This window comes from Orcinus orca, chromosome 15 (assembly GCF_937001465.1).
Source record: "Orcinus orca chromosome 15, mOrcOrc1.1, whole genome shotgun sequence".
In the NCBI taxonomy this organism is placed as follows: Eukaryota; Metazoa; Chordata; class Mammalia; order Artiodactyla; family Delphinidae; genus Orcinus; species Orcinus orca.
The window spans coordinates 49,900,115-49,914,192 of NC_064573.1; the positions used below are offsets into that span (position 1 = coordinate 49,900,115).

Here is a 14,078-nt window from a genome sequence, read left to right on the forward strand (position 1 = left end):
GAAGGTTTGCCTGACCACATTCTTTCTACTACACAGAGCCTCCTGCTCTATACTTGTGCATCCTTCCTACTCCCACCTCTAGATAACCTAGATGACCCCTAGATGATCCCAGCCCTAGATGCCCTGACCTAGAAGAAAGGGCACAGCCCAGGGACATGTGTGAAGTGTGTCCATCCCTTAGAGCTGTTGGTTAAAGTTTTCAGCTAACTGCTGGAACATTCCTTGGGAGTGAAGAGAGCTAATTATAATTTCCAAAGATTTGAGCAACCATGTGAATAAGATTATACTCTCCAGTGCCCAGAACCAGGTACAGTTTCCATCACTTATTGCTGTATCTCCTGAGGAAAGAGTCCTCAGTTTTAGCAGACCTACCTAGGATGTAAAAGTTAGTTTCCTTTCTTTCTGAAGAAAGGATTTTAAAGAAATGCTTCAAGAGATGGCAAAAACACAAAGAAGCACCGCCTTTGTAGCTGGTACTCACCTTGTTTCCACACTGCCTGGAAGAGTATGGAAAATTCAGTCATCATGAATTTTATCTGCCCCGGTAGCTGTTGAAAGGTCTGACCCCTCCATGTTGTAAGATCACACTTACAGTCGTGGAAACCCTGGAAGCCAGAGGTCCAAATTCTAATTCCTGGAGCAGCCTGTGTATATTTTTTCTGGTTGAAGTTCTTTTTTTTTTTTTAACAACAAAAAGAAACTTATGCTTTAATGAGAGAAAAATTCTACTCTAGTAGTAAGATATAGAGGAAAATTTAGTCAGACCTTGTGCTATGCTCTGTACTTACAGTACTTACAGAGATGGAAATTTTCTTTTTTTTTCTTTTTTTTTTTTTTTGCGGTAAGCGGGCCTCTCACTGTTGTGGCCTCTCCCGTTGCGGAGCACAGGCTCCGGATGCGCAGGCTCAGCGGCCATGGCTCACGGGCCCAGCCGCTCCGCGGCATGTGGGATCTTCCCGGACCGGGGCACGAACCCGTGTCCCCTGCATCGGCAGGCGGACGCTCAACCACTGCGCCACCAGGGAAGCCCCCTTTTTTTTTTTTTGGCTTAAAATAACACAGGTTTGTTATCTTACAGTTCTGGAATTCAGAAGTCCAAAATGGTTTCACTGGGATAAAAAGTCTTTGGCTGTAAAGAATTTGTTACAATTAGGAAATTTTTCCTGCATTTTTTATGTTACAAAACTTTGCAGTACATCTTAAGTTTTCAAAGGTCCCAATTCCTTTTCAGAAATTTTTCCCCAGAAAATTTATATTTATACATATCTTCTAATTTTGCCTAAACTTTCGTTTTGAAGTTATTTCTTTGTATTTTAGGGCGGAGGGGTTAAAATACAAGAGGTTCCCTAGCGCTGTTTTATTTCCCTCACGTCCAGATACCCTGACGTCTCCTGAAGTATGTATGAGAGTAGGCGGGAGTTTTCTTTGTTTAGGAGTGGGTGGGGCACGCATGTCTGGGGCCTCACTGGCCTTCCATTCTGAAGTGTCGGGCTTGCCACAGCTGGGCCAGCCGCTATTCGCCCCGCACACGCCTTCCTTCGTCATCATGCTCCCCACAGTACATGCTCTGGGCTTCCTTCTAGGGCACAGCATGTCATGGGACTTGGCCCTTAATGTCTAATGGGAAAGCCTTTTCCTAGAAGAGTAGCAATTGGTCGATATTAGCTTGGCCCTTTAGGATGGAGGCTGGCATTTCCATTCTTTGTTCACCTTTTGGTTGGAAGTACAGATGTCTGTGATGGCAGCAGGACTAGTAATAGCAGAATATTTCTCAGATAACCGGCTGCTTGAGCTGCTACCAGGGCAAAATCATGTTGTGTTTGCAACTTATTTATTTATATATCATTGTCTCACATTAGATTATTATGAGATCCTTGAGGGTAAAGTATGAGAGGCGGTTAAAAGCAAGGTTTTAAGTCAGACAGGCCTGAATTCAAATTGTGGCTTTGCCATTACCAGCTTTTCTGACCATAGACAAATTACTTAAACTCTTTGTGCCTCGGTTTCCTCATCTGCACAGTGGGGGTAATAATGATAATAATAATGATACTTTCCTCGTGAGATTGTTGTGCAGATTTTATTATTTTTTTTATTTATCTATTTTTAGATAAATATTTTTTGGCCACGCTGCACAGCTTGCAGGATCTCAGTTCCCCCACCAGGGATTGAACCCAGGCCACAGCAGTGAAAGCCTGGAATCCTAACCACTAGGCAACCGGGGAACTCCCACAGATTTTAAAAAGATTACAGTGTAGAAAACATTTAGCACAGTGCCTGGTTTGCAGCAAGGGCTCAAAAAATGTCATTGGTGATGCTGCTGTTTTTTTTTGTGGTTTGTTTGTTTTTTAAATTTATTTTTGGCTGCTTTGGGTCTTTGTTGCTGCGAGCGGGCTTTCTCTAGTTGCGGAGAGCGGGGGCTACTCTTCGTTGTGGTGCGAGGGCTTCTCGTTGTGATGCATGGGCTTCTCATTGTGGTGGCTTCTCTTGTTGTGGAGCACCGGCTCTAGGTGTGCGGGCTTCAGTAGTTGTGGCACGTGGGCTTCAGTAGTTGTGGCTCGTGGGCTCTAGCGCGCAGGCTCAGTAGTTGTGGTGCACAGGTTTAGTTGCTCCGTGGCATGTGGGATCTTCCCGGACCAGGGCTTGAACTCATGTCCCCTGCATTGGCAGGTGGATTCTTAACCACTGTGCCACCAGGGAAGTCCCTGATGCTGCTGTTAATATTAACTCTGGCGCTCTGAGCACCTTGCAAGTTGCTGTGAGTTTGGCTGAATGACTATATACAGGAAGTAGGGTTCGAAGACCTTATCTGAGACTAGAAACGTTTTCATGCCCTGTTCCCTGGGAAGTTGTACAAAAGCAGGTCTGATGATAGAGTGCCTGCCCATGTTAATAAAATTAACAAAGAACACTTCTTGAACAGGCTCCATCCCAGGACAGCAGTTCATTGAGTTACTTGGGATTATTATGTTGTATCCTGCTGGAATGTCTCCATTAATTTATATTTATTTTAGAATAACTCTGGGAACTTGAATTAGTGAACCAAATGCATTTGTAACTGATGAGGGAAGCAAATTGCACCCTCAGTGATGTGTACTCTATGGAAAGACTGGGATTTTGCTTTGTAAAACTTTATTTCAACATAACTATACTTACAGAAATACACTCATATTGGTTATTAGAATGCAATTTAACTTATCCTACACAATTTGGACCAAAAAACTTGGTACATGGTTTGCTTTAAAAAAGAAAGAAAAAGTATTTGCAATCTGGTTTATTTTTCATCTATTACAAATGTGTATAAAAGATCCACCATCAAATGCTGCTAAAGCAAACAGCATGAACCTTGAGAAATTAAACTTTGGTTTGTCTCTGAGAAATAACATGTATTGCACTGTAAAAGTTTATAAAATTGGTGCAACAAAACATTGTTGTAATGTTTCAATGCCAGTTCACAAAGTTCAATAACTAATGGATGTTGATGATGAGGGTGGGGAGAGCCTATGTGTACGTATGAAAATATAAAAGCTCTCCGATCTAGTTAATATTGCATGCAGATCACAAGTTTACTCAAACCAAGATTCAGATAATTTCTTAAATCTGAATTAACACTACCGGTCCAGTTCATCTGCTGTCAACAAGGAAACTGCACAGTAGCTGTTTTTCTGATTCGTGCAAAAAAGAAAATGAAGTTTCTTCCCCCAGGTTTTCAGTGTAGAACTGAAACTACAGGAATGGTATTCTGAGGAGAGCAAGATTCTAAACTGTGTTGAAAAAGCAGTTCTTGGGACTGGCTGTCCAGTGGTTAGGACTCCATGCTTTCACTGCCAGGGGCCCGAGTTTGGTCCCCCTGGTCAGGGAACTAAGATCCTGCAAGCCACGCAGTGTGGCCAAAAAAAAGAAAAAAACAGAAGAAAAAGAAAAAGCAGTTCTTGGTGTGGCCACAAGGGAATCAGAGAAATGTGCCCTTGAGAAGTCCTTGGCGATTCCCTGAACTGGCATCCCAGGTAAACGCTTGAGGCTCAGCAATTGGCCACCCAGCTCAAGTTCAGGCGCTCTTTTCAATTCCATCCTTTCACACTGTGGTGCCTTTTGTTGTGGTTCCCTGGAGCTGTTTGGTACCTTGCCTAGGTAAATAGCCTTTAAAAATTTTTTAAAGGGCTTCCCTGGTGGCGCAGTGGTTGAGAGTCCGCCTGCCAATGCAGGGGACACGGATTCGTGCCCCGGTCCGGGAAGATCCCACATGCCGCGGAGCAGCTGGGCCCGTGAGCTATGGCCGCTGAGCCTGCGCATCCGGAGCCTGTGCTCCGCAATGGGAGAGGCCACAGCAGTGAGAGGCCACAACAGTGAGAGGCCCGCGTACCACAAAAAAAAAAAAAAAAAAAAAATTTTTTTAAATAATTTGGCATGTATTCAAAGCCTCTGGCTACTTAAATTCCAAAGAATAACATTCACTGCTCCTTTTAAAAAAAATCAGATCTGTTCTTTCTCCCAACCTGCAGGAAACCTTTTCCATCTCCAGCTCGTCTGTGCCCGACTGTGGGATCAGTAACGCCACATCGTTGGCTGAGTGATGGACTGTAGGCAGGATGGCTTGGTCAGCTTCCGTCCCTCTCGATGATACAGAGCAAATCATGCTTCACAAGTCACCTGGGGATGTTTAGACAACCATGAGTGCTGTATTTGGTGTATGGGAGCGTCATACCTTCCAGCGAGGTCTTTTGGACATAAAGTGACAGAAATCTATGGCCTCTTTCCCTTTTACAGATCTGATGTTTTGACATGGCTTCCTGCTTCAGTGCTGTTTGTGGGTATCATCTATGCTGGTTCCAGAGCACTGTCCAGACTGGTAAGTGTTAGAGGCTTTGCGGGGGACAGTCCCTCTCCCTTCTTCCCCTTTGCCTTTAACTTGTTGCGCCTTGGATCAATCGGGGGCAAAGCAACAGCTTTAATGATGGCACAGTAGATTGAAGAACAAGTCTTGGGGCTGAGGCCAATGTGGAGTGGTCCCACTCCCTGAATTGAAGGTAACCAGATAACAGGGAAGGACTGACTTGTTTTACAAGATGGAGAGCTGCAGATGGAGACGCAGGAAGCCGGAGTAGTGATATCTGTGGAGCCTGCTCTGCGTGGATACACCCTGTCCTTGGGAGCAGGGAGGGTGGGCTCAGTCTGCTCCTTGCTTCCGGGGACCGTGACCCTGCCCATCAATAACACGGCCTGGGCGGGCTGGGCTTAGTCGTGGGTTCGCATGCTTGGCACGGAATTGATGCCCAGTACACAGGGACACTAGTGCAACAAGTGTTCATTCTGTCCTCCCACCCAGACCCCAGGACTGAGCTCCTCAAAGGAGGGTACTGTGAGGAACAGACTTCTTCCAGCTATGTTATATATGATATGGAACTCCAAAAATTTAGTTATTTTGCCACCAAAGGAGAATCCATAAATATCAGCATTGACCAGAGTCTCAGAACGTGGCTTAAAACTCAGGAACTTTTTGTTTTCATATACTTAAGGTTTTGTTTTGTTTTTTTAATTGGGGTATAGTTGCTTTACAATGTTGTATTACTTTCTGCTGTACAACGAAGTGAATCAGCTATATGTATACATATATCCTCTCCCTCTTAGACCTCCCTCCCACCCCACCCCCCATCCCACCCACCTAGGTCACCACAGAGCACCAAACTGATCTCCCTGTGCTCTACAGCAGATTCCCACTAGCTATCTATTTTACACATGGTAGTGTTTATATGTCAATGCCAATCTCCCTATTCATCCCACTTCCCCCTCCCCCACCAAGTCCACATGTCCATTCTCTACATCTGCCTCTTTATTCCTGCCCTGCAGATAGGTTCGTCTGTACCATTTTTCTAGATTCCACATATACGCGTTAATATACGATGTTTGTTTTTCCCTTTCTGATTTACTTCAATCCGTATGACAGACTCTAGGTCCAGCCAAGTCTCTGCAAATGACCCAGTTTTGTTTCCTTTTATGGCTGAGTAATATTCCATTGTATATATGTACCACATCTTCTTTATCCATTTGTCTGTCAGTGGAACGTTAGGTTGCTTCCATGTCCTGGCTATTGTAAATACTGCGCAATGAACATTGGGGTACATGTATCTTTTTGAATTATGGTTTTCTCAGGGTATATGCCCAGTAGTGGGATTGCTGGGTCATATGGTAGTTCTATTTTTAGTTTTTTAAGGAACCTCCATACTGTTCTCCATAGTGGCTGTATCAATTTACATTCCCATCAGTAGTGCAAGAGGGTTCCCTTTTCTCCACACCCTCTCCAGCATTTATTGTTTGTAGATTTTTTGATGATGGCCATTCTGACTGGTATGAGGTGATACCTCATTGTAGTTTTGATTTGCATTTCTCTAATGATTAGTGATGTTGAGCATCTTTTCATGTGTTTGTTGGCCATCTGTGTGTCTTTTTTGGAGAAACGTCTATTTAGGTCTTCAGGAATGGTTTTATACTCTAATTGCTGTTTTTAATCTATCAGAAAATGATTGTATTCTAATGTTTGAAAACATGAGAAATTTTCAAACGATTCAGTCTTTTAATGTAAAGTTTGTTGTTATGTTGGCCCCTTAGGCCTCAGATATGAAAACAGTAAAAACAAAATGTGCCTCTCTGGATAATAATAGTATTGTTAGGACAACCCCAAAGCTGCAAAGTAGTGGCTGAGAATTAACTGTGATAATTTCTAAATTAAATCGATAATTTCTAAATTAAATCATCATTTTCCTTTCATGATTCATAAGCTTGAGTAGATGGGATGGTGTGTGTGATGGGGGAGAAAATAGCCTGGGTGACCTAAGAAGTGAGCCACAGAGCACGTTGGTGCTGAGCCCAGAACAGGGGGCCAGGCTGGCTCTCAGCTGCCTGCTCCTGATGCTGTCAGGCTCCTCCAAGTCCATGACCTCGCTTTACGGCCTCTGGCCTGCAGGGGGAGCTTCCTCTTCTATAGCAGAGTATAGGATTTGACTGGAAAACAAAAAACAATCTTTCGTTGTACAAAAGTTTTTGAAATTTTTTGTAGGCTCTGGATAGTTATGGATGCCAGAGTTTTGAAGTTTGAATAACTAAGGTGTTGTGCTAATAATGATAATAATTTTTTGTTTGTATAGTGCTTTTTTTTGTTTGTTTGTTTTTTTGTTTTTTGCGGTACGCGGGCCTCTCCCATTGCGGAGCACAGGCTCCGGATGCGCAGGCTCAGCAGCCATGGCTCACGGGCCCAGCCGCTCCGCGGCACGTGGGATCTTCCCGGACCGGGGCACGAACCCGTGTCCCCTGAATCAGCAGGCGGACTCTCAACCACTGCGCCACCAGGGAAGCCCTGTATAGTGCTTTTTCATGTGTTCTCCGGAGTGATTTCCTTTGTATCTTTTCATGTGAGTCTCACAGTCACCTGATATGTGAGGCACATGTTAATAACCTGGCAGAGGAAAACACGTAGGTGTGGGAAGTCTCGGTAAGCTGACTCTAGTCCCAGGTAGTGGCAGCTCTTCTGACTCCCCACCTTTTGCCTTTTCAGATGTGTCTCTTTAGGATCAAGGTATATGGATTTTAGAATGAGCCCAGGGTACAGTAGACATGCATAAACTTGAGACTCTTGGTTGCAAGTGTTAGAAAGCTCACCAACTGGTCTAAGTAAAGGGAAATCTCCTGATTCACATTAATGAAAAGTCATAGTGTAGAAACTGCTTCAGGCATGGCTTGACCCAGAGGTTCCAATGACCTCCTCAGAATCCAGCTTCTGTCTCTCGTTCAGTTCTGCTCTCTGTCTTTGCTTCATTTCACAGCCAGGCTCTCGCCTCATGGATGTTGTTGACTTCAGGCTGACATCCTCAATTTTAAGTCTAATGGAAAGACTGTCTTCCTTGTAGCTTCTGTATGAGTCTCACAGTTCACTCTGATTGCATCAGTCAGGACCACTGCCCATCCCAGGTCTAAAAGCCGGATGGATTTACATTGATTGACCAGTCCTGGATCATGACTTTTCTGAACCATTCACTGTGACTGGAGAGACTCAGAGCACTGTTTGGCCCGCCCTGGTCATACAGGATCCCCAGCTGGACCCACAGACTGAGAAAGGGTGAGGCAGATGCTTTATATTGGAGTGCTTTACCAAGGAAGGGATAAGGAGGCTAGGTGGCAAAGAAAACCCTCAAAAGTCCATTGTAAATGTCAGTCTAGTACGTCTCAGGCAGATGGAGATTTCTGTAGCCTGGAACAATGCTTCTCAGAGTGTGGTCCACAGAAGGTGATAGCCTGTGAGCTCTTTGTTACCTGTCTGTAAGGAGATTGTGCCAGAATGAGCATCACGCTTGGCACTAAACACGCTGATTAGTTTGAGCTGACATTTTTTTTTCATAGCAGGACTTTTTGAGGAAGGAAGCAGTGCACTGACTTATATTCTGTGCGAGGTCCTTATCTTTTGGAGGGACCGCATTGGAGTGCCCCTGGCCTAGAGCACAGTCTTCTCTCATTGGCAGGAGGAAGCTGCTGCGATTCAAACTCTGAGCAAAGGGAAACAACCCCAAACCAAATATATCCAGTTAGAGTGGGAGGAGGACAGAAAGGAGACACTTATTGTTTTTTTTAGTGAAATAACTCAACCCAGCATCTGTTCTTTGTTTTCTGAGTTTTTCGTTTTTACATAGTTGCTTAAAAATTTACAGAGTGGATGAAACACGAGGCAGTCGTACAGCTTGTGTTAGATGGAAAACCCGTGTCAGTGTACTGGTGCCAGGCTGGCAGTTCCATGAATCCACGAGGACCTGGGGGAAAGATGCTCAGTTAAAATCCGTGGGTGTGTTGTTATGCAAAACACTTAGGAAGTTGCTGTGCTCCATAAAGGCCTCCTTCATCTGACAAGACTTTGAAGCTATCCTTCTGATGTGCAACTCCTGAGAGTAAGCTGATGTAACTCTTCAAAGGCGAGGTGGGGCAGTTCTTTATTGATTTTTCTACCTGGAACTCACAACCGAATGATAGAATTAAGGGAAGGAGATTATTCTTGTGGCTCTCCATTCAGCAAATATTTATTGGGGAATCTACTTCTGGGGGCTTAATGAGGAAGAAGACCTGCTTCCTGACCTTGAAGAACTTCCAGGGGAATCCGTGAGAGACACACAACTCACCATGGGAACAGGCATCGTGAATAGTCAGTGTTATATATGTGTGCCGGGCACTTCCTATTGTTAACCCTCATGACATATGAAGTTGGACTTAATTACTCCCATCTACAGTTCGGGAAACTGAGATGCAAATTATTTGACCAAGGTCACCAACTAGTAAATGTTAAAGCGGAGATGCAAACTCAAGCCTGTCCGACGATAGAGGTTCATCTGCAATGCTTACCCTCTTTCCTCCCTAAATCACAATAAGCAAAGGAGATGAGCCCATCAGGATGGAGCTGGGAGGAGGGGAGAGGAGCCGTGTGGCTGTCCTCCCTTCTACAGGGGCTAATTTAGCTCTGCGTCGCCAGCGTTCCTGCCCTGAATAAGGTCACAGTGATGAGGGCTGATGGCATGAATGTCAGTCTTTGGAGGGACAGGACAACGTCAACCAGTCGTTACTACTCTCATTATAATTTCCCTGCCGCAGCCCTTCTCAGCTGGACAGGATTGCCTCAAAGCCTGTGCTGGTGAGTGTTTAGAACAGATGTGCAGATTCTCACACTCAGGAGCTTCAGGGAGAAGCCATCCCAGTGCTGGTGATCTGGGTGCTCAAACCATGCTGTTTTCTTGCTTAGGGTCAGCAGTTGGAAGACTCTGCAAATCTAAACTGAGGCATCTCGACAGGACTGGCCTTGGTTTCCTACCCAGCACTTTGATCTTGAGCCTTCCCTAACTGTTTGTCAGGGTTTCTGTCTTCACTCAACACAATGGAATAGAGATTGGCCGGGGGTGTCGGTGAGGAAACACACATGGATAATCAGACTCGCGTGGAGTGAAATCACTCAGTTAAGCAAACTGGAGCCTGTGGGTTCCCTCCCGCTTGGTTTGGCTCCAATATCACGTAAGGGATCTTGGATCCACAGGGAAAAGGACGTAAATGTTGATCTATCAGTAGAATGGAGACCCTTCCCCTAAGGTTCCCTGTCGCTGTGGTTAGAGGCAGTTCTCTTTCACATGGTTTTCTCATCAGAGGTGATCAGAGTCCGATTGCAAGGATTACTTAAGATGTGGGCGTAGTGGCAAAATAATAACCCCCTCCTCTGCATTTTAGTTATGTTCCTGCCCCATCTAAAGATGTTTTCCATAACCCTTATAAAATGACTTATTAAAACTGGGCTCCAAGCGGAAAACTTCATGACACTGGACTTAGCAGTGATTTATTGGCTGTAACAGCAAGACACGTGCAACAAAAGAAAAAAATAGGCAAATTGGACTTCATCAAAATGAAAAACTTCGGTGTATCTAAGCACGCTGTCAACAGAGTAAAATGGCAATTCACAGAATGGGAGAAAATATTTGAAAATCATCTATCTGATAAGGGATTAATATCCAGAACACATAGAAAACTCCTAAAATTCAACAACAAAAACCAAACAACCTGATTGAAAACTGGGCAAAGGACTTGAATAGACATTTCTCCAAAGAAGATATGCAAATGGCCACTGAGCCCATGATGAGGTACTCAACATCATTATGCATTAGGGAAATACAAATCAAAATCATGAGATACCACTTCGTGCCCATTAGGATGACTGTTATCAAAAAAATAGAAAATAACAAGTGTTGGTGAGGGTGTGGAGAAATTGGAACTCTTGTGCGCTGCTTTTGGGAATGCAAAAATGGTACAGCTGCAATGAAAAACAGTATGGTGATTCCTCAAAAAATTGAAAATAGAGTTACTATATGAGCCAACAAAAAAATTGAAAGCAGGGACTTGAGCAGGTATTTTGCATACCTGTGTTCACAGCAGCATTATTCACAGTAGCCAAAAGTTGGAAACAATCCAAGTGTCTGTTGACAGATGAATGGATAAACAAAATAGTATATCAGTACAATGGAATATTATTCAGGCTTAAAAAGGAAGAAAATTCTGACACATGCTACAACATGGATGAACCTTGAAGACATTATGTTAAATGAAATAAGTCAGTCACAAAAGGACAAGTCCCGTATGATTCTACTAATATGAGTTACTTAGAAGAGTCAAATTTATAGAGACAGAAAGTATTGGTGCTTACCAGGAGCTGTGGGCTGGGGAGAATGGGGAATTATTGTTTAATGGGGACAGAATTTCAGATGAAAAGAGTTCTGTGAAAGGATGGTGGTGATGGTGGCACAACAATGTGAATGTACTTAATGCCACTGAACTATACACGTAAAAACGGTTAAAATGGTAAATTTTATATGTCTATTTTACCACAATTAAAAAGATATGTTTATAACTCCCCTCCCCAGGCTACAACAGAGATTTTCTTGAGGATTATATGGGGGAGGGGGATATGTTCTCACTCACCTCACTCAGAGCCCTTTCCGGTGCTGTAGGAGGTGCATATTTAATTTAACTGAATTCATTCCTATTCACTCGTGTAAAAAAAGGGTGAGAAAAATAGCAGTTCACTGAGAGCAGGCCAACCTGCCCTCTGTAGTAGCATGTGCATTTATGGCCCCAAGTGAGGTTCTTATTCCCATGCATCTTACAAGCTGGCGTTCTAAGCTGCCTATTTTTCAAACAAAAAGGCCCCTAAACACAGGTCAGCTACTTTATGTGATGAACAGATGAAGGAGGGAGGTGGCCTCCAAGCTGGTGCTGGAGATACTCTGGCAAAGAGGGAGTCTGGCCCTCTGCCCTCAAGGAGTTGACCCGGGAGTTCCCTGGAGGTCCAGTGGTTAGGACTCCACGCTTTCATTGCCAAGGGCCCGGGTTCGATCCCTGGTCGGGGAACTAAGATTCCAAAAGCCGCTTGGTGCGGCCACAAAAAAAAAAAAAAAAAAAAGGTGTTGGCCAGTTAATGACAGAATGATAAAACTAATGTAAATAAACACTCAAATTTATCTCATGCCAATCAATTTGTGAATATATTCATTTATATGTACACATAAACATATTCAAACACCTCAACTGTCTTCCCAAAAGGATGTGTTGTGGCTTAAAAGAATAATGATGATGAAAATAAGATAAGCATTTCTTATGAATAGAATTTAAAAGAAATCTAGGTCAAGGGTAATTGAAGAAGAACTAGATGAGACCACAGAGAGACTTAGCACATATCTTATGAAATAAATACAGTTGGGCCTTGGAAAGATGAGAAAGCTCTCATCTTTCTGCAGCCGAATAAAGAAGTTACGAGACTCTCAGTGCTTGTAAGAGAAAAGCGGGTTGTTGCCGCAGACATGCTTCTTCCTTGCTGTCAGGTCCTGAGTCCTCATAAAGGGTAAACTGGGCTACTTAGGGTCTTCAATCGCATCCTTATAACAAACACAATGGTAACCTGATTTCTGGGATTCTTAGTGCATTTTGGAGGCCTAATGACAGCACAGTTCAGTAGGAGCGATTCTCTGGGGCTAAAATCTCTGCTCTCCAATTATCCGGCTCCCTTCCTGTAGGAACAGTTATTTCTGGCATGCATGATTTTGATGAAAACTAGGCAGCCAACAGTTCAAAGGTACATTCTTTGGCAAGGGCCTGGCGAGCAATTATTGTATATTGCAGATTAAGGCCACGTCCACATATTTAAAAATCACCCAAATTGAAGTTAGGATTGATGTTTTTCTATAAAAACTTAGAAGTCGACCCAGGACTTGGCTAAGGGAGTCATCCCCACTCCTACAGCATGACCCGAGGCCATGCCTGTGGGCAGGGCCAGGATTTTCCATAGAAAACTGTTTTAAGTCCGTTCCAACACCTGAACAAATAACAATCAAGACTTGAAAATTCCACTCTGGGAAGCATGGGAATAATGAAAAATCTTAAGTAATAGTTACCAATTTCATCCAGAGAAAAATTTCCAATGGTACATGGATGCAATGTAAAATTATAAGTGAATGTTAAAATTTTAAGAATAAATTAGTTGCAAACTGTGCCCCTAAGTAATGAAATGAATTGGACTGTAGGGTAGTTGAATTCGGTCAATTACAGTTTGTGTCATAATTGATAACTTGGGCTTCATGGTAGTTGATCTTGAGCCATTTTTCCTGATGAAATATGGTGGGGACCTTTTGTTATTGAGCCCGTTCCTAGAGTCTATGTGAAAGAACAGACTTGTTTTTCTGTTCTCTTTAGCAGCAAGCTAGTGTCTAGATCGTCTAAAGTGATTTCAAATTATTAAGAGGCAGGTTAAAAAGGAGAACCAAAATACATCCTTTCTTTTTTCTCATCCGTATAACTGGAATGTTAATAGTATCCCCCTCATAGATTTATTATGATGATTCAATATGTAAAAGCAATTAAAACAGAGTCTGGGGGCTTCCCTGGTGGCACAGTGGTTAAGAATCTGCCTGCCAGTGCAGGAGACATGGGTTTGAGCCCTGCTCTGGGAAGATCCCACATGCCGCAGAGCAACTAAGCCCGTGTGCCATAACTACTGAGCCTATGCTCTAGAGCCTGCAAGCCACAACTACTGAGCCCGTGCTCTGCAACAACTGAAGCCCGTGCACCCTAGAGCCCATGCTCCACAACAAGAGAAGCCACCACAATAAGAAACCCATGCACTGCAACGAAGAGTAGCCCCGGCTCCCCGCAACTAGAGAAAGCCCACGTGCAGCAACGAAGACCCAACACAGCCAAAAATAAATAAATAAATAAATTTATTAAAAAAAAAAAAGTACAGTGACAGCAGTAACATTTTAAAAAAAACAACAGAGTCTGGTACATAGTAAGTATTCAATATATCTTAGCTATTATTGTTATCATATCTCAGAACTTTTTGTTTTTTTGCCTGCACCGTGTGGCTTGTGGGATCTTATTTCCCCAACCAGGGATCGAACCTGTGCCCCCTGCAGTGGAAGCGCAGAGTCTTAACCACTGGATTGCCAGGGAAGTCCTCATTTCTCAGAACTTCTGTCTGATTTCACAAAAATAAGTCCTGCTGAACCTCACTCCATAAA

The 14,078-nt window shown here is 43.5% G+C and overlaps 1 protein-coding gene and 1 long non-coding RNA gene across 9 annotated transcripts in view; both read left to right on the forward strand.

Moving 5' to 3' along the window:
• The window catches only part of LOC125961273 (uncharacterized), a 217,981-nt gene that overhangs the window by 73,819 nt on the left and 130,084 nt on the right, over window positions 1–14,078 (forward strand). The window lies entirely within an intron of this gene.
• TMEM241 (transmembrane protein 241) overlaps window positions 1–14,078 on the forward strand; it is a 219,716-nt gene that overhangs the window by 19,333 nt on the left and 186,305 nt on the right. For all 8 annotated transcript variants that reach the window (XR_007471730.1, XR_007471731.1, XR_004485311.2 and 5 more), the window contains exon 4: window positions 4,765–4,846. Coding sequence is in view for 5 of the 8 variants with exons in the window: in XM_033435331.2 (XP_033291222.1) it covers window positions 4,765–4,846 (82 nt within the window). In the remaining 3 variants the exon portion in view is untranslated. The remainder of the gene's footprint in view (window positions 1–4,764; window positions 4,847–14,078) is intronic.